Here is a 17,210-nt window from a genome sequence, read left to right as displayed (position 1 = left end):
ATGTCATCACCCTCACTGAGCCCTGGGTATGTATAACCAGTGAAGGCCGGGAAATTGACTTCCTCCTTGATACTGGTGTGGCTTTCTCAGTGTTAATCTTCTGTCCCGGACAACTGTCCTCAAGGTCCATTACCATCTGAGGAATCCTGGGACAGCCTGTAACCAGGTATTTCTCCTCAGTTGTAATTGGGAGACTTTGCTACAGATAGTAAGTATGCTTATCTAATCCTACATGCCCATGCTGCAATATGGAAAGAAAGGGAGTTCCTAACCTCTGGGGGAACCCCATTAAATATCACATGGAAACCATGGAGTTATTGCATGCAATGCAAAAACCCAAAGAGGTGTCAGTCTTACATGGTCAAAGCCATCAAAAAGGAAAGGAGAGGGGAGAACAGCAGCATAAGCAGCTGGCAGAGGCAGTAGAAAGGAGAGAAAGAGACAGAAAGTCAGAGAAAGAGAGAGAGGAAGAAACAGAGAGACAAAGAGAAGGAGACAGAGGAAGAGACAGAGACAAAGAAGGAGTCAGAGAGACAGAGAGAGGAAGAGACAGAGAGACAGAAAGTCAAAGATGGAAAGAGAGGAAGAGACAAAGAGGGAATCAGAGAGAAAGAGACAGACAAAGAAGAAATTAAAGAGAGAAAAAGAGAGAGATAGAAGTAGTAAAGAAAAAAAAAGTGTACCCTATTCCCTTAAAAGCCAGGGTAAATTTAAAACCTATAATTGATAATTGAAGGTCTTCTCTGTAACCCTGTAACACTCCAATACCACCTTGTTGTGAGTGTAAACAAGGGCATAGCCTGAAAGCACTGAGGCCACTGACAACCCATAGCCTTCCCATCAAAAATCCTTAACCCAGCAAGTTTCCTAACAGGGGATCTAAATCTTAATTAATTACCATACACAGGTCTGACCAGACCTAGGAGGAACTCCCTTCAGGACAGGAGGATGGTTCCTACCCAGAGATTAAGGAAAAAAGACACAGTGGGTATTCAGTAAGTGATAAGCAAACTCTTGCAGAAGCAGAGTTAGGAAAATTGCCTAATAATTGGTCTGCTCAAACATGCGAGTTGTTTGCACTCAGCCAAACCTTAAAGTACACGCAGAATCAGGAAGGAGCCATCTATACCAATTCTAAGTTAATATGGACTGAACAAGGTTTTATTAATAGCAAAGAAAAATTAAATCCCAAACTTACAAGGTTTTCAACAAAAGTAAAATTTGCTAAAAGTTAACAGTGTAACATGTATTATCATAACTTCTAATCTTATGGAAATCGGACCCTATCAGTACCCCTCAAAGCTCAAGTGTGTCAGCACATAGCCATACAACTAATACCCCTACTTATATAGTTAGGAACGGCTACTGTTACAGGAACTGGAATAGCCAGTTTATCTACTTCATTATGCTACTACCACACACTCTCAAAAGATTTCTCAGACAGTTTGCAAGAAATAGCGAAATCTATCCTTACTCTATAATCCCAAATAGACTCTTTGGCAGCAGTGACTCTCCAAAACCACCAAGGCCTAGACCTCCTCACTCCTGAGAAAGGAGGACTCTGCACCTTCTTAGGGGTAGAGTGTTGTTTTTACACTAACCAGTCAGGGATAGTATGAGATGCCACCCGGCATTTACAGGAAAAGGTTTCTGAAATCAGACAATGCCTTTCAAACTCTTATAACCAACCTCTGGAGTTGGGCGACATTGCTTCTCCCTTTTCTAGGTCTTGTGACAGCCATCTTGCTATTACTCGCGTTCAGGCCCTGTATTTTGAACCTCCTTTTCAAATTTGTTTCCTCTAGGATCGAGGCCATCAAGCTACAGATGGTCTTACAAATGGAACCCTAAATGAGCTCAACTAACAACTTCTACCAAACACCCCGGACCAACCCGCTGGCCCTTTCACTGGCCTAACAAGCTCCCCTCTAGAGGACACTACAACTGCAGGGCCCCTTCATTGCCCCTATCCAGCAGGAAGTAGCTACAGCGGTCATCACCCAATTTCCAACAGCAGTTGGGGTGTCCTGTTTACAGAGGGGATTGAGAGGTGAAGCCAGCTGGGCTTCTGAGTCGGGTGGGGACTTGGAGAACTTCTCTGTCTAGCTAGAGGATTGTAAACACACCAATCAGCACTCTGTGTCTAGCTAAAGGATTGTAAATGCACCAAACAGCACTCTGTGTCTAGCTAAAGAATTGTAAACGCATCAGTCAGCACTCTGTAAAATGGACCAATCAGCAAGATGTAGGGGGGCGGGGGCCAAGTAAGGGAATAAAAGCTGGCCACCCAAGCCAGCAGCGGAAACCCACTCAGGTCCCCTTCCACGCTGTGGAAGTTTTGTTCTTTTGCTCTTCACAACGAATCTCGCTGCTGCTCACTCTTTGGGTCCACACTACCTTTATGAGCTATAACACTCACTGCAAGTGTCTGCAGCTTCATTTCTGAAGTAAGCGAGACCACGAACCCACCAGGAGGAACAAACAACTCTGGACGCGCCACCTTTAAGAGCTGTAACACTCACTGCGAAGGTCTGCGGCTTCACTCCTGAAGTCAGCGAGACCACGAACCCACTGGAAGGAAGAAACTCTGGACACATCTGAACATCTGAAGGAACAAACTCCATACACACCATCTCTAAGAACTGTAACACTCACTGCAAGGGTCCGCAGCTTCGTTCTTGAAGTCAGCGAGACCAAGAACCCGCCAGAAGGAATAAATTCCGGACACTGGCATACAAGAAAACATGACTATAGTACCTGAGGAGTTGCAGGTGCAGGAAACTGTTGAGGGTTTGTGAAGAATATCACCAATGAAGTTCCTTGCCTACTTTTTTTTTCTTCAAGATGGAGTCTCACTCTATCACCCAGGCTGGAGTACAGTGGCACAATCTTAGCTCACTGCAACCTCCGCATCCCAGGTTCAAGTGATTCTCCCACCTCACCCTCCTGAGTAGCTGGGATTACAGGCACACACTGCCACACCTGGCTGATTTTTGTATTTTCAGTAGAGATGGAGTTTCACCATCTTGGCCAGACTGATCTCAAACTCCTGACCTCAAGTGATCCGCCTGCCTCAGTCTCCCAAAGTGCTGGGATTACAAGCATGAGCCACCACACCTGGCCTGCTTACCACTATAATTTTTTAGGAAGGTTTAGTGCTGGTGAGATGTACGACAGTGTGTATGGGTTTGTGTGCAGGTTAGGTGCTTACTATTCAAAGTGTGGTCCAAGGTCTAGCAGCATCAGCATCACTCGGGAGCTTGTCAAAAATGCAGAATCTAGGTAGGCATGGTGGCTCACACCTGTAATCTCAGAACTTTGGGAAGCTGAGACAAGAGGATTGCTTGAGTCCAGGAGTTCTAAGGCCATTTTGGGCAAGATAGCAAGACCCTGTGTCTACAAAAGAAAGAGAGAGAGAGAGAAAGAAAAAGAGAAAAGAGAGAGAGAGAAAGACGAAAGAAAAGAAAGAAAGAAAGAGAGAGAGAGGGGGAGGGAGGGAGGGAGGGAAAGAAAAGAAAGAAGAAAGAAAGAAAGAAAGAAAGAAAGAAAGAAAGAAAGAAAGAAAGAAAGAAAGAAAGAAAGAAAGAAAGAAAGGAAGGAAGGAAGGAATGAAGGACGGAAGGAAGGAAGGAGAAAGGAAGAAAGAAGAGAATGAGGAATGAAGGAAGGGAGGGAGGGAGGGAGGGAGGGAAGAATCTTAGGCCCCACCCAGACATACAGAACTGCAATCTGCATTTTAACAAATTCTTCAGGTAATATCATTTATCATCACATTAAAGTCTCAGAAGTACTGGGTTAGTTTATGCTATGGTGTGGAATAATCCTAAAAGTTCTGTGTCTTGAAACAACTAAGATTTATTTCTCACTCATGCTGAAGTCTGTCTGAGAGCAAGCAGGTAGCAAGTAGGGAACTCTGCTTCATGTCATCCTCACCAGAGCCCCAGGCTGACAGAGCCTCCACCATTTGAACAATCACTAGTCATGTGGCAGAGGAGGAAATGTGTGACTCTTGTGCTTCCCTCGTATTTCACTGGCCAAATCAAATCCCATGGCCATGCCTATCTTCAAGGAGGTGGAAAAAACATCCTACTATGTACCTGGAAGGAGGAGAATCGAAATACTGCTGAAGCTAGGGGATCCTCAAGGCAGGCAGGCCTTTCAAGGGGTTATGACAATACAGACGTAACCAGATTCAGGGAAAGTATATCAATACAGAGGAAAAGGAGAGCATAAACAGAAGAAACAGTTCAGAATAATGATTCTGAATGGGCACTCAAGGAAGACTCCAGCTTTACAGTCTCATTGATTGGGCAAGTAGTGAAGATTTTCATGGAAAACGAACATTTTGGAGGAATGGGTTAGGGTGGGGAGTGGAAAGGCTGAGTTTGGAATGGACATGCTGAGTCAGAAATCAAGGTGAATATTCACCACTTGTTTATCTTTCCAACCTCATGTTGTATCCCCTCCCCCACTCACTCACCATGCTCCAGCCACACTGGCCTTCTGTTCCTCATGCACCAACCTTGTTCTCATCTTAGGGTTGTCATACGTACTGTTCCTTCTGCTGGCCCCTTCTCCAAGTCTGTCATGACTGGCTCCTGCCTGTCATTCAGAACTCACCATACATGTCATCTCCTCAGAAAGGCCTTCCTTGGCTATACAAATGTAGCCACCCAGTCACACTATATCATACCACCCTATTTCAAAGATCAGCATGGCATCCAGAGCTGATATTTTGTGTGTGTTTTTCTGTCCCACCTCCCCACCCCCATCATTAAAAAGCTCCATGAGAACATGGACTCTGTCTGTCCTGTATCCCCAGCTTCAAGTACACAGTTGGTACTCAATAAACATTACTGAATGTTCCCATGGAATTTTCAGTTAAAAGTATGCAATAAGGGAAATAAAGATAGGTTCCAATGAGGACAACTGGTTTGGAATGGCAAAGTTCTCTAAGGTATTAAAGATGACCATGAAGCATTAAACTTTTAGGGATGTTCCACTTTAATGGCTAGAGAAGTGTAAGTGACTGAGAAGTCTAAAAGGTAGAGCGGTTTCTGAAGCTAGGAAAAAGTGCCAGTGAGGGGTGGGGGCAAGTGTTCTGTTAAGAAAAACCGGAATAGAAAAAGACCATTGGATTTGGAAAGGTCATTTATGACCAATGAATAAGAGAGTGAAAAATGAAAAGAGCTTAAGGAGAGAAAGGACATAGAGGTGGATAGGTCATCACTTAAGTAATCTGGCAGTAAATGGAATTAGTACTCTAGCAGGATTGAATGGGTTTTTGGTAGACCTATTCATTTCTTAAGCTAAATATGCTAGAGAAATGGAGAGACTGAACATGCTGTGGGGGATTTCCTTTTTAAAAAAATTTTTTGAGACAAAGTTCTGCTTTGTCACCCAGGCTGGAGTGTAGTGGCATCAACACAGCTCACTGCAGCCTCGGCCTCCCTGGTGCAAGCAATCCTCCCCCCAGTAGCTGAGACTACAGGTGCACGCCACCATACCCACCTAATTTTTGAATTTTTGTACTTTTTTGTATTTATTATTATTTTGTAGAGACGGGGTTTTGCCATTTTGTCCAGGCTGGTCTCAAACTCCTGAGCTCAAGCAATCGTCGCACCTCGGCCTCTCAAAGTGTTGGGGTTACAGGTGTGAGCCATGCGCCGGCCAGGGAGAGGTTAACTAGGTTAATGGACCCCCTAGGGTGTCCACATGGCACCTTCAGGGACTCTGAAATGCAGAAATTATATGCAAAATTTTGGGTGCACAGAGGGGATGGGAGGTAGAAGTAGAAGAGAATTCGTAGGTTTATTATTTTCCAAACGGTCGCGACCCAACGGTTAACAACGACCGCTTAAGAGTACAAAAAGTTTTTAAAAAGGAAGCCCAGAGAAGGGCTAAACTTTAGAAAGAAAAAAAGGAAAACATCCTTCCTATCCAAGGAAAGGCTATAAACAGATGAAAAAGTCCACAGTTGCATCATCTGGGTAAAACAGAGAAGACAGAGCTGGAAACCGCGGGCGGCTTGTGCCAACACGCTCAGGGAAGGCAAACGGAAGGCGCCCGTGCTCCCTAGCGCAGGAGGTCCTAAGGCCGGGAATCGCTGGCCTTGCCTCTCAGGACCCGGGCTGACCCGAGGGAGGCAGAGGCCCTCATCACCAGGCGGGGGGCCCATCAGCGCGCCGGCTCAGGAACAAGATGCTGATGCTTCAGACTCGGCCGGGCAGTGCGTCCGAGCTTCCCCACAGCCGCCGCACTTTCCTGCTGCCTTTGGGATGCGGCCTCCAGCCCCGCCTCGCCACCGGCCGTCATCTCTGAATCATCCCGCCCATTTCGACATCTTCCTTCCCCGCCTTCGGCTCTCGGCCTGGCGCAGAGCCCAGTGACAGCCGGGGCCCGGAGGACCTCATTCATTCAACACTTGCATGGGTTTACTGTGCGAACGTGGATGCGAGGCTCAGTGCCGGGCGCTGGGGCCTGAGGAGCACTGGGTCCGGCCCCAGGGCCCACTCCAGACCCGACAAGAGTCTAGCGGGCCGCCGCGGTCCCCCCCTGGCTGTGAGGCGGTTCCCGGCCCGCATGTCGCAACGGCTTCCCGGACAGGCTGCTGGTCGCGCCAGCCAGAGGATGACCGGTCCAGGCCGGCTCCGCCTCATGCCCGCGACGAGATCCCGCGGGAACACGGCTCTCCCGGGCCAGGGCCGCCCGCTCTCCAGCCACGCGTCTCAGAATTTGAGGAGCGCACTCGAGCGCTGGTCGTAACGGTGCCCGTCAGCAGTTTGACGTTGAAGGCCTGTCACCGCCCCGCCCCCGACGCGATCCCGCGCACGGGGACCGCAGCTCTGCAGGCGCCAGCAAGGGGCCCGAAGTCGGCCCCTAGACTCCCTGGGCGCTTCGCTCTTTCTATAGCCAATCGGGGACCGACGTGGTGCGGGCCAATGGCCGCGGTCAAAGTATCAAGAGTGGTTGAGCCTATCAAAGTTCAGCCTTAAGTTTCTCCCGCCCTTCTAAAAAGTCAGAGGCGGGTTGATCGCACATGTCGGCCAATCAGTGACCAATAAACAAGAAGCTTCCAAGATCAAAGGGGAAGGGGTGGGATTTAGGCGCTAGCAACGCCTCAGGGCGGAGGAATGACAGGCGACTTCGCTAATACTACCGACTGATTTTTCTCACGTCAGGAAAAGGGTGGGTCTAACTCGGGGTCTGCACCAATGGTTGTTTGGGGGGCGTGTCCGCGGGGCCAAGCGGGAGCCGGAGGCCCCGGGCTCTCTGGGCCGCGCCTGAGGCGGACACTACGGGGCCGGGGGGCGGCGGCGGGACTGGTGGCAGCGGCGGCGGGGGTGGGCGCCGCAGCTGGCCCGGGTGGATGGAGTTGGAGGGGCGGGGTGCTGGCGGTGTGGCGGGGGGGCCGGCGGCAGGGCCCGGGCGGAGCCCCGGGGAGTCGGCGCTGCTGGACGGGTGGCTGCAGCGGGGCGTGGGCCGGGGGGCCGGCGGCGGGGAGGCCGGGGCCTGCAGGCCGCCGGTACGTCAAGATCCGGACTCCGGCCCGGACTACGAGGCGCTGCCGGCTGGAGCCACTGTCACCACGCACATGGTGGCAGGCGCCGTGGCAGGGATCCTGGAGCACTGCGTGATGTACCCCATCGACTGCGTCAAGGTGAGACCTGCACTGGGCTTCGAACCAGACCTGGGGCTGACCCGACCCCTGGGTCTTGTCCGGAGCCAGGATCCCGGCTGAGAGCCGGAGCCGACATGGGTTCCTTCCTGGCTCCTGCCACTACCACATGATTCGAACCGACACTCCATTCAAGCAAGGTCCCAGCTGGGAGTTGATCCCAGTCAGGAACCAGGACCTATTTCTAACCGTCAGTGAAATCTGAATCGGGACTCAGGATCGAAAATCTGTCAGCCAAAGCCCTGGACCCCACCTGGGACTAAACAGGAATAGGGTGGGATGGGGTATCCCGAAGCTCAGGTAAGTGCTACTAACTCGATTAAGGTGAAGCCAGCTGGCGTGACCCAGACCCTGAAATGGATCTAACGGCTTGAGATGTTTTCTGGGCTAGTGCTTTTACAAACTCCTTACTGTATCTTCCTTTACTGACGGGGCAGGAACCCGAATCTGGAATCTTTCAGCTAGATAAAGGACTTACACGTTAAATCTTAACACATGAGTGATTGGAAATCATTGTGCAGTGAGAATGCAGAGTTCCAGACTGGAAGTAATATGGGAAAGATCGTATTCAGGAAAAGGTTTCAGTTTCTCTGTGAAGCAAGCATGATACCCCACCTATTTCCTGAACATGAAAATTGAGCTGGGATTAGGACTGTATGTGCAGGGAGCACATCAGCCTCCAAACAAGAGAGATGAAACTGATAGCAATTTCTTTGGCCACCTGAAGTTGACAAAAAGGGAGAAGTTGCCTAGAAAGGAAGTGTGACGGTATTAGAAAGTAGATGTAAGTATGAAGACAATGGAATGAGATCAACAAGAGGACACGATTCTTGTGAAAGTATAATTGCATTCACAACCAAGCAGGATGATTAATGTGTACAGAAGTCAGGTCCTTCTGAAGAAAGCTGGGTGAAGAAAGAAACAGATTATTGTTCTTTACAGTTCTTATTTTTGCATTAGTAAAGGTAGCAGCCACTAAAGGTGAGGACTGAATTGAGGGAGAGGTAAACTAGAGGGGACTGTTGATATGACAAAGACCGATACCTCCTTTACATGTTAAGGGTAATAGTCAAACAGTAACCTGGCAGCTTTTTGATTTATATTTCCTCGTCAAATCAGGAAAGTGTTATGTATTCAAAAGGAGGAGAGAATCAACTTGGGAAATGCAAAGTAGATCCCTTTTACCTCCCTCTGATTCCAGTACTGTTTCATGTTTTCCTTAGTAATGTGGATAAGGAAATGGGGGGAGTGCTCATTAAGCTTTGTGAATGACAGTAAACTGGCAGGAGTATTTTAGCACAAGGTAACTCCTAACAAGGGCCATATCCATTGAAAATGGGGTAAATGTACTTGACTAAAATGGACATTAGAATGTTAAATGCCCTTGTCAATTGGGAGAAATAGAAATAAACAGTAAAATCCATGAGAAGTAACAACATTGAAATGTAAAACGAGTAAGTACAAATAAAAAAGATGCATACATTATATGTATAGACTCTAGGTTGAATGACTTGTGAGTTAATAATGCCGTATATCCAAAAGTTAATATAATCTAGCTCCCTAGACTTAGATTAGGGAGTGAGTGCAGTATGAGTGGAGTGCAGGGTTTAGGATGCTGTTTTTCTGGATGAGTATTGAATGGAAAACAGATCAAAGAAAACCGTGAAAATTATTTAATGGCTTGAAAAATACAGTGTAATAATTTATCTTAGAAATATTACTGTAACTTACCAATTTAACCACTGTTCCATTATAACATAATGGGAGGTTATCTCCTTACTCCATATATTTACATCGTGCTATTGTTGCTATAAACATTTTATAAATCCCTGTTAAAAATGCTTCTAGAATATTTGGGTGCATGTCCTTAAGGGAGGCAAATCTTTGCCCTGTGATAAGATGGAATTGATTTTGCAGGAACAAAGACTATTCAGAATCAAATATGGTGAACAAAGTGGGAGGTCAAAATGGGTAATACTGTTGGCGTCAAAATAAGGTGGGACTTGAAAGCAAGGAGACTGCTTTACTTCTGAGGCCTATAAACCCATTGAGGAAACACCTCTGAAAGAGAAGTTCCAGAAAGGTTTTGCATAACCACAGCATTGCTGGAATAAGTCAATTGTAGCCTTCCAAGGTAACTATTTTGAAGAACAGTTCTTACTCATTTACATAAGCTTTGGCATTTTGGTTTTTAAAAAATTAGTCATACAACATTGCAGTTATATCTTGAAAGCCCTCAATTAAGGAAATAAAGATTTGAGAAAAAAATGCTCAGGAGTTGTCAACAATAACGAAAGCTTATTTTAGAAGGCTCATTTTGACTTGCACTTAATGCTGGGATTTAAATGACTTAGAGGGAAAAACTAGGTGAGGCCAGTATGATTTAGTGTCAGTGAGTATGTTCAATGCTTTTGTGCAGGCATGAAAGTAAAATTCAAATCCCTTCCTTCAGAAAGGGCTTCCCAGTTTGCTTGTTCCGGCAGTTATCCTTCTTCTTTTAATAAGTGGATGGTGGGGAGGAAAAGCAGCCCAGTCTTTAAGACTGGAGGCAGGTATCCATGTTGTTGGAGCCTAAAGGGCAACCATAGTGTTTGCAAATGAAAGCTGACATTGCCTCTTAGCATGCAAGCCTGTCCATCCTCAGCTACTTATCAGGGTCAAGTTGACTTTTAATATCCTTGAGAGGGACCATGAGAAGTCAGTGTAGCCTTGCTAGACCATCGTTATTCAACCAGCTATTTCCATGGCCATAATGGAGAGGCTTGGGAGCCCAGATAAATCCCAGTTTCCTTTTCTGGGCCTCAGAGGCAAGCGCCAGACTTTATCTACGGGGACAGATTCTGCAACCCAAAACGGTCAGAACCCTTCTCAAAATCATCTGGCTAAGTACCCACCTATCATCAAGCTGCTGTTGTTGGCTCTGAAGTGGTGAAGCAAATATCCACTTATATAATAAAGAAGGGAAGAGCAGAGGGAGATAAATCTCCAGTTTCCAAATGTAAATGGTATCTGTACATATTCACCTGTGAAAGGTTAGGAAATGGAAACATTAGCTTATTTGATTTTCTTGCATCTAATAATAAGTGTTCAGTGATCTTGTGTGCCAAGCACTATCTGAAGTACCTTACATACATTTATTCATTTAATCTGTGAAGCAACTTGATGAAGTAGAAACCATTTTCATTATTTTACAGTTGAAAGGAGGCTTAGGGAACAGTTATATAACTTGTCCAAGGTCACAGAGTTTAGGTGGCACAGTTGTGATTTGAACTCAGTGTATCAGACTCTCAAGCCTTCCGTATAGCTTCCCAAAAGCAGATTACAAGAACCAGGCAAGGCACAGAATTTCACAGTAAAGCTTGTCCCTGAACATATGACCTTCAGATTAATAGTGGGACATGTAAATCATTATAGCCACAGAGAAACTTTAAAAGGAAAACAAAAAATACAAAATTAACCCCGATTTATTAGTGGCTAAGGACAGTTAGTTGCCCATGTATATTTGTGAAATGACTTATACAGGAGGCAATGCTACCATGATCTGTAAATTCTTAGATATGAACAAATATATCTTAGAATCATTTTGAATACAATAAAGATCTTTATATTTCTAGCACCTTATAAATTACCAATGGCTTTTACATACCTTATCTCTTTTAATCCCCACAACAGCCCTATGAGCCAGTCATTCTTGGCCTGTTGTTATAGATGACAATTTTGAAGCTTAGAGAGGTTAAGTGACGTACCCAAGATCATACAACTAGCAAAGCTGAGGCTCAGACTCAGGCTTTTTGACTCAAATGTGGCTTGTCTTTTACCAAACCACTTACCTCTCTACTGGGTTGTTTGACTTTTCTCCAAGCCAGGTCAAGGTTTTTCATACTGAGATTTTTCAGAAATTCTTACTTAGATATTTCATCTTTCTGTAAAAGGCAGATTTATTGGCCCACAAACTTGGGGAGCCATATTTATATACTTAGCATAGCTTATGCCCAGGTCCTCTCCATAAGGGTGTATTTTTATCGAGTTAGAATTGTTGAGTTAGACTTAGATGTGTGTATAGAATGTTCAAAGTAGCTTCCCACAATCTGGTTTTCTCTTGGGGGTGAGGAGTTCCAGGCCTCTGAAGCCAAACCTTTCAGAATTGGTAGCCAAATACACCACTGACTGCGGCAGAGCAATGCAATTTCTGAACATTCTCCCTGTACAAGATCAGTTTTGAATAAATGCATGGAAACATGATAAGCCAAGAGGCTCAATTTATCTTTGCTTATTGGTAGCTCTAGCCAGCATTTGACCCGTAGTCTCTATGAACAACTCTTCTGATGGATTTTATATGCCTTGTGTGATGTGAAAGATCAGTAAACAAACCCTTTATTGGAAATACATGAGGTTTTGTGGGGGGAAGTAGGAAAGAATGTGTCAAATTGTGTTAAGTGATACTGTATAGAGTATTTCTGATTGACCATCCAGTAACTAACCTTTTAAGCTTCCGGTTTTTTGTTGGTAGCAGGCAGGAGAAAATAACCAGAGGAATGTGGATTGCTTGCAGCTAACCGGGACCTGTTCATCTGGTTAGTTTCTTTTCTCCCATGATCTTGAGGAAAGGTATTACTTTTGGATTCCAATTGGCCAAGAGGAAGATTGAAGCTTTTTTTTTCTTTTTTTTTTTTTGAGATGGAGTTTTGCTCTTGTTACCCTGGCTGCAGTGCAGTGGCTCAAACCAGCGAAGGCCCACTACAACCTCCGCCTTGCAGGTTCAAGCGATTCTCCTGCCTCCTGAGTAGCTGGGATTATAGGCGCATACCACCATGCTCGGCTAATTTTTTTGTATTTTTAGTAGAGACGGGGTTTCACCATGTTGGCGAGGCTAGTCTCGAACTCCTGACCTCAGGTGATCCGCTTGCCTCAGCCTCTCATAGTGCTGGGATTACAGGTGTGAGCCACTGTGCCTGGCCGAAGGTTCAAGCTTTTAATTCCAAATAGAATCTAGTGATTAGATTGATGCAGAAATTTAAACTGTACTTGGGCATCACTTGCTCCCATTGGCTCACCAGTGATTGTAACTGATACAGTTATGTGACAAAAGATTCATTCATTCAGCAGACAAATCAGAAGTGCTTATTGTGTGTCAGGCACCAGACATTGGTTTTTCTTTTTAGACATTGATTTTATATTAACTATTAGTTTCCATGTTACTTTACCTTGAAATGGGTCAGTAGATGGGTCAGAGAAATTTTCCTGGGGAGACACACTCTTCATAAAAGGTCTAATTTAGGGAGGTGTTTCAAATAAGATTAATTTCCCAAATTTCAACAAAACTTTGTCAAGGAACATCATACAAAGTGTCTACCCTACGCTTTTATTCCAATCATTGAATCCTTTAGAGAGATTCCAAGGATTATGTTTCACTGAGACTGATTTTATTTACTAATGCCAATTTTGGGATTCAATCAATTTAGATTAGAAATCTGGAAGGGCCCTTCAGGATTGGAGACTAGATTGGTTTCTAGCTAGACACTCCCACCTTTGCAGTTTCAGGGTAAACTTTCTTTCCCAAGAAATAAAATCATCTATTAAGAATGCTACTTCTGCCAAGACTCGGTGTAGACCCAGCCGCCATTGCCAGATAGTCTGAAAAAGTATCAAAATATTAGCCGCCCCTCAGTGTGTGGTCATGAAGCAGGGCCAGCGGCAGTCTTTAGGTATAAAGCATAAAGTATGTCATAGACAGTAAATACTTGAATTTAGAATCCATTTGTGAAGAACTGTCAGCTTGAGTGTATTAAGGCACAAAAGCAACTTCTGAAAGCTTGATATTTGTTGCTGGTGCTCTGAATGATTTTGGAGTACCAGGACACTTAGCAAATGGTGGTATTATTGTTTTCAAGGAAAATAATGGTGTTCCACTCTCAGGGTCATAGATAACTAGAAAAAGAAAGGTCCAAGGCTTAAAAGAAAGATCAGCTATAGATTGGAAATAAGCTGAATGTCAGATATCCCTCTCACAGATGGGCACAGCTCCATGTAGAAGGTCTGCCCAGTGTGTTGAGGTAGGGCGAGAAGTTGGCATTGCTGACATTGCGCTTCTCCTTGCTGTAATTTCAGACCCGGATGCAGAGTCTACAGCCTGACCCAGCTGCCCGCTATCGCAATGTGTTGGAAGCCCTCTGGAGGATTATAAGAACGGAGGGCCTATGGAGGCCCATGAGGGGGCTGAACGTCACAGCAACAGGCGCAGGGCCTGCCCACGCCCTTTATTTTGCCTGCTACGAAAAGTTAAAAAAGACATTGAGTGATGTAATCCACCCTGGGGGCAATAGCCATATTGCCAATGGTATTGAGCCTTCCTGTGCTGGTTCCCCCACTTTCCCAACTCTTTGGGCTTTGCTGCTGTCAGTGCTTTCCAGTCTCAGCATGGTTTGGAGCTGAAGCTTTGGGCTGGGATAGGCCAGATTTTAAGGGAGGGACTTCCAAACCTGATGTTCTCAGACAACGGGCCGCTTCAACCCTGCCTTTTCCTTTGGGGCATCTCAACAAAGGGTTACAGTATCCTCCCTTACCTACCAGCTTGACTTGTTCCTCTCATCTCCCTGGCATCAACTTCCAATGCCCTGGTAACGTGGAGACACACTGAACTACCCCCAGTGTATGTTTCATAGTTGTACGGTGTCCTGCTCCTCAGGGCAGGATTGGAGGCGACCCAGCCAGCCACCCAAGGAAGATACTAATGAAGCCCCTGCTTTTCGCCTCACCTTTTCAGGATCCTAACTCACCAGAGGCAGTTTGTGTTGTTGAGAACATGACAAAGCCTCATGACAAAGTGAATGGGGGTGGGGCCAAGGAACTGCATGAAGAAACCAGAAGGTTGTATGGAAGTAAGAGAAAGGATAGCAGCCTAGGGCTTCAGGACTGGCTGGAACCAAGTTGAGTGTGGAGAGGGTGAGGGTAGAGTAGTTCAGGACCTGAACGAAAGATCTTTATAGACAAACGTTAGGATCTGCAAATGGGTTCTGCAGCAGGATAGAGGTGGGATTCTGTGGTGAGATTCTATGAGATCTGACCACCTGGTCCCCGTATCTCCCTCCACTGGTGGCAGGTGATGTGCTGGCATCCCTAGGCAGCAGTGTATCTGCTTCCTGTCTGGGGCGCTGCGTTTATTCTCAGAACGATCTTTATTGATAAGACCTGAGCTGGCCTTCCTATCATGGATGTGGAATGCATTGGTGACCTTACAAAGTTGGTGGGAACAGATACTTCCCTTAAACAGGAGTTTAGGAGCAGTGGGTCCCCATCTTTTGGACTAACTCCTAACGTTACCTTGTGGTGTAGCACAGCCACTCGCCTTCAGTGGGAGACTTCAATGAGTTGGTCACGCTCTCTTGGCCTTACATGTGGCAGTTGTTTTCTTGTTTGCAGGTGCGGCCGGGTGTGTGGCAACATTACTTCATGATGCAGCCATGAACCCTGCAGAAGGTAATGATTCCTCAACCTATCACTCTGGGCAGCTGCACCTGTGTTTCTTTCCAGTTTGCAGAAGAAAGAGCCCATCAGTTTTGGTGGGAAATTCTCTTACCTTGTTTTACCACTAGAGGGTGCTCCCTCCGTGTTTTTGGTAGTTAGGAGGCACCCTCTTGGACAGGAAGCAGATTCACTGGGATTTCACTAATCCTTGGGGCTTCCCTAGAAAAAGATATGGCTCCATGTGGCCTGTTTTGGGGCTTTCCTGGGAGTCTCCTTTGTAGTAGATTTGATCTGTCCTGAAAGTTTAGCAGGTTCATTTTTCTTCAAAGAGGTGAAGATGGATTCTTTTTTTTTTTTTTTTTGCCCTCTTATGATTTGCAGGAATTAACACTTAAATATATTGCCTTTCTTATCGGAATGAAGCTAGTTGGGATAGGAATGAAAGGTTAAATTGTAGAACTCAGTCCCTGCATTTCTACTGGGGTCTTGGCTTTTCAGTTGGAGGAAAATTCTCCAAAAACATTCTCCACGTGAGGATGAACAAATACAAGAGGATAGCATTGTTGCCACGTTCATTTTCTGTCTGGGCAAGGCCATGGGGTGGACAGAGCCAAAGCTAAGCTGAAGCTCCACAGAGCTCACACCATGTTATCTACTTGAGGGAGTGGGAGGTGTTTGAAAACTAAAGCCAACTCTTTTTGGCTAAGAATCTTTTCTTTGGTAGCACTTCTCTCTCCTCCCCTCTAGGAGGATCACCATCTCACATTTTAGAAGTTAGGTGCTCTTTGTACCTGAGGATTGGGATTGTTAGGGGCCTGTGTTCATGATAATGTTCACTGTCATGGAGTCATTTCTTGTTGGGAGTTGTAAGAGGGTAAGATTAGAGATAGGTACTTAGTTCAAGAAGACTCTCTGGAGCTCCCAAACCATAGATACGTCCTGTGTGTGAATTGGCTGGCTTTACAGAAGTCCTGATGGAAGTGGGTTTATTGTTTTTTGACTTGTTACCAACCCGCTGCCTACTCCCTCCCCTCAAAAAAGGGAAGCTGACTTCTCAGGTTAGCCAGCAGCTCACTCATACTTTTTTCTCTCTCTATTCCATTGGCTGATCTGCTGACTTGGGACTCTGAATCTGGATACTCTCCATCACTGGTTGGCCGCTGTCATCACTTCCTTCCTTGATGATGGCACTACTAGTGGTCAAGCAGAGGATGCAGATGTACAACTCACCATACCACCGGGTGACAGACTGTGTACGGGCAGTGTGGCAAAATGAAGGGGCCGGGGCCTTCTACCGCAGCTACACCACCCAGCTGACCATGAACGTTCCCTTCCAAGCCATTCACTTCATGACCTATGAATTCCTGCAGGAGCACTTTAACCCCCAGAGACGGTACAACCCAAGCTCCCACGTCCTCTCTGGAGCTTGCGCAGGAGCTGTAGCTGCCGCAGCCACAACCCCACTGGACGTTTGCAAAACACTGCTCAACACCCAGGAGTCCTTGGCTTTGAACTCACACATTACAGGACATATCACAGGCATGGCTAGTGCCTTCAGGACGGTATATCAAGTAGGTGGGGTGACCGCCTACTTCCGAGGGGTGCAAGCTAGAGTAATTTACCAGATCCCCTCCACAGCCATAGCGTGGTCTGTGTATGAGTTCTTCAAATACCTAATCACTAAACGGCAAGAAGAGTGGAGGGCCGGCAAGTGAAGTAGCACTGAACGAAGCCAGGGGTTCAGATGACACTGCTGCATCCTGCTCACATTCTCTGTCTCCTGGAATGCTCCCGCCTCAAGTGGAGTTAGAAGGAAGGTAGAGGGGCTCTCCCCCAGGATTTTGGTGTTTCGACTAACACCAGTTCCTGCCAACCTCTGTTGCCACCACCTTTCCTTCCAGGCCCTAAGCACGTGCAGCAAAGCACACCACAGCACCTTTGATAACCTCTCTCCATCCTGGGCCTGACGACCTGCTCTAGACTGTTATAGAGGGATAAGCAGCTCATTCCCCTGGTTCCTAATAAAAAGCCTTTAAATTAAATGGTTAATGGTTTCATTGGGTTTGTC

At 46.1% G+C, this 17,210-nt stretch overlaps 1 protein-coding gene across 2 annotated transcripts; it reads left to right on the top strand.

Moving 5' to 3' along the window:
• The first annotated feature begins 7,096 nt into the window (after positions 1-7,096).
• SLC25A28 (solute carrier family 25 member 28) lies at positions 7,097-17,184 on the top strand. 2 transcript variants are annotated; one of them, XM_050805723.1, is made up of 4 exons: positions 7,097-7,188; positions 13,787-14,015; positions 15,098-15,154; positions 16,340-17,184. In XM_050805723.1, exons 2-4 carry the CDS (start codon positions 13,793-13,795, stop codon positions 16,855-16,857), a joined length of 798 nt encoding a protein of 265 aa, XP_050661680.1. In that variant the 5' UTR covers positions 7,097-7,188; positions 13,787-13,792; the 3' UTR covers positions 16,858-17,184. The 2 variants fall into 2 exon arrangements, with proteins under 2 accessions (XP_050661680.1, XP_050661679.1); XM_050805722.1 differs by lacking the exon at positions 7,097-7,188 and adding an exon at positions 7,245-7,660.
• The last annotated feature ends 26 nt before the right edge of the window (positions 17,185-17,210 follow it).

This window comes from Macaca thibetana, chromosome 9 (assembly GCF_024542745.1).
Source record: "Macaca thibetana thibetana isolate TM-01 chromosome 9, ASM2454274v1, whole genome shotgun sequence".
Lineage (NCBI taxonomy): Eukaryota > Metazoa > Chordata > Mammalia > Primates > Cercopithecidae > Macaca > Macaca thibetana.
Note: the sequence above shows the minus strand (reverse complement) of the source record. Positions and strands in the feature narration are given on the sequence as shown.

Coding starts and splice junctions, on each gene's coding strand:
- SLC25A28 (XM_050805722.1), top strand. CDS start 7,370: ATGGAGTTGGAGGGGCGGGGTGCTGGCGGTGTGGCGGGGGGGCCGGCG. Junction 14,016..15,097: donor CAATAGCCATATTGCCAATG/GTATTGAGCCTT, acceptor TCTTGTTTGCAG/GTGCGGCCGGGTGTGTGGCA. Junction 15,155..16,339: donor AGCCATGAACCCTGCAGAAG/GTAATGATTCCT, acceptor TGGCACTACTAG/TGGTCAAGCAGAGGATGCAG.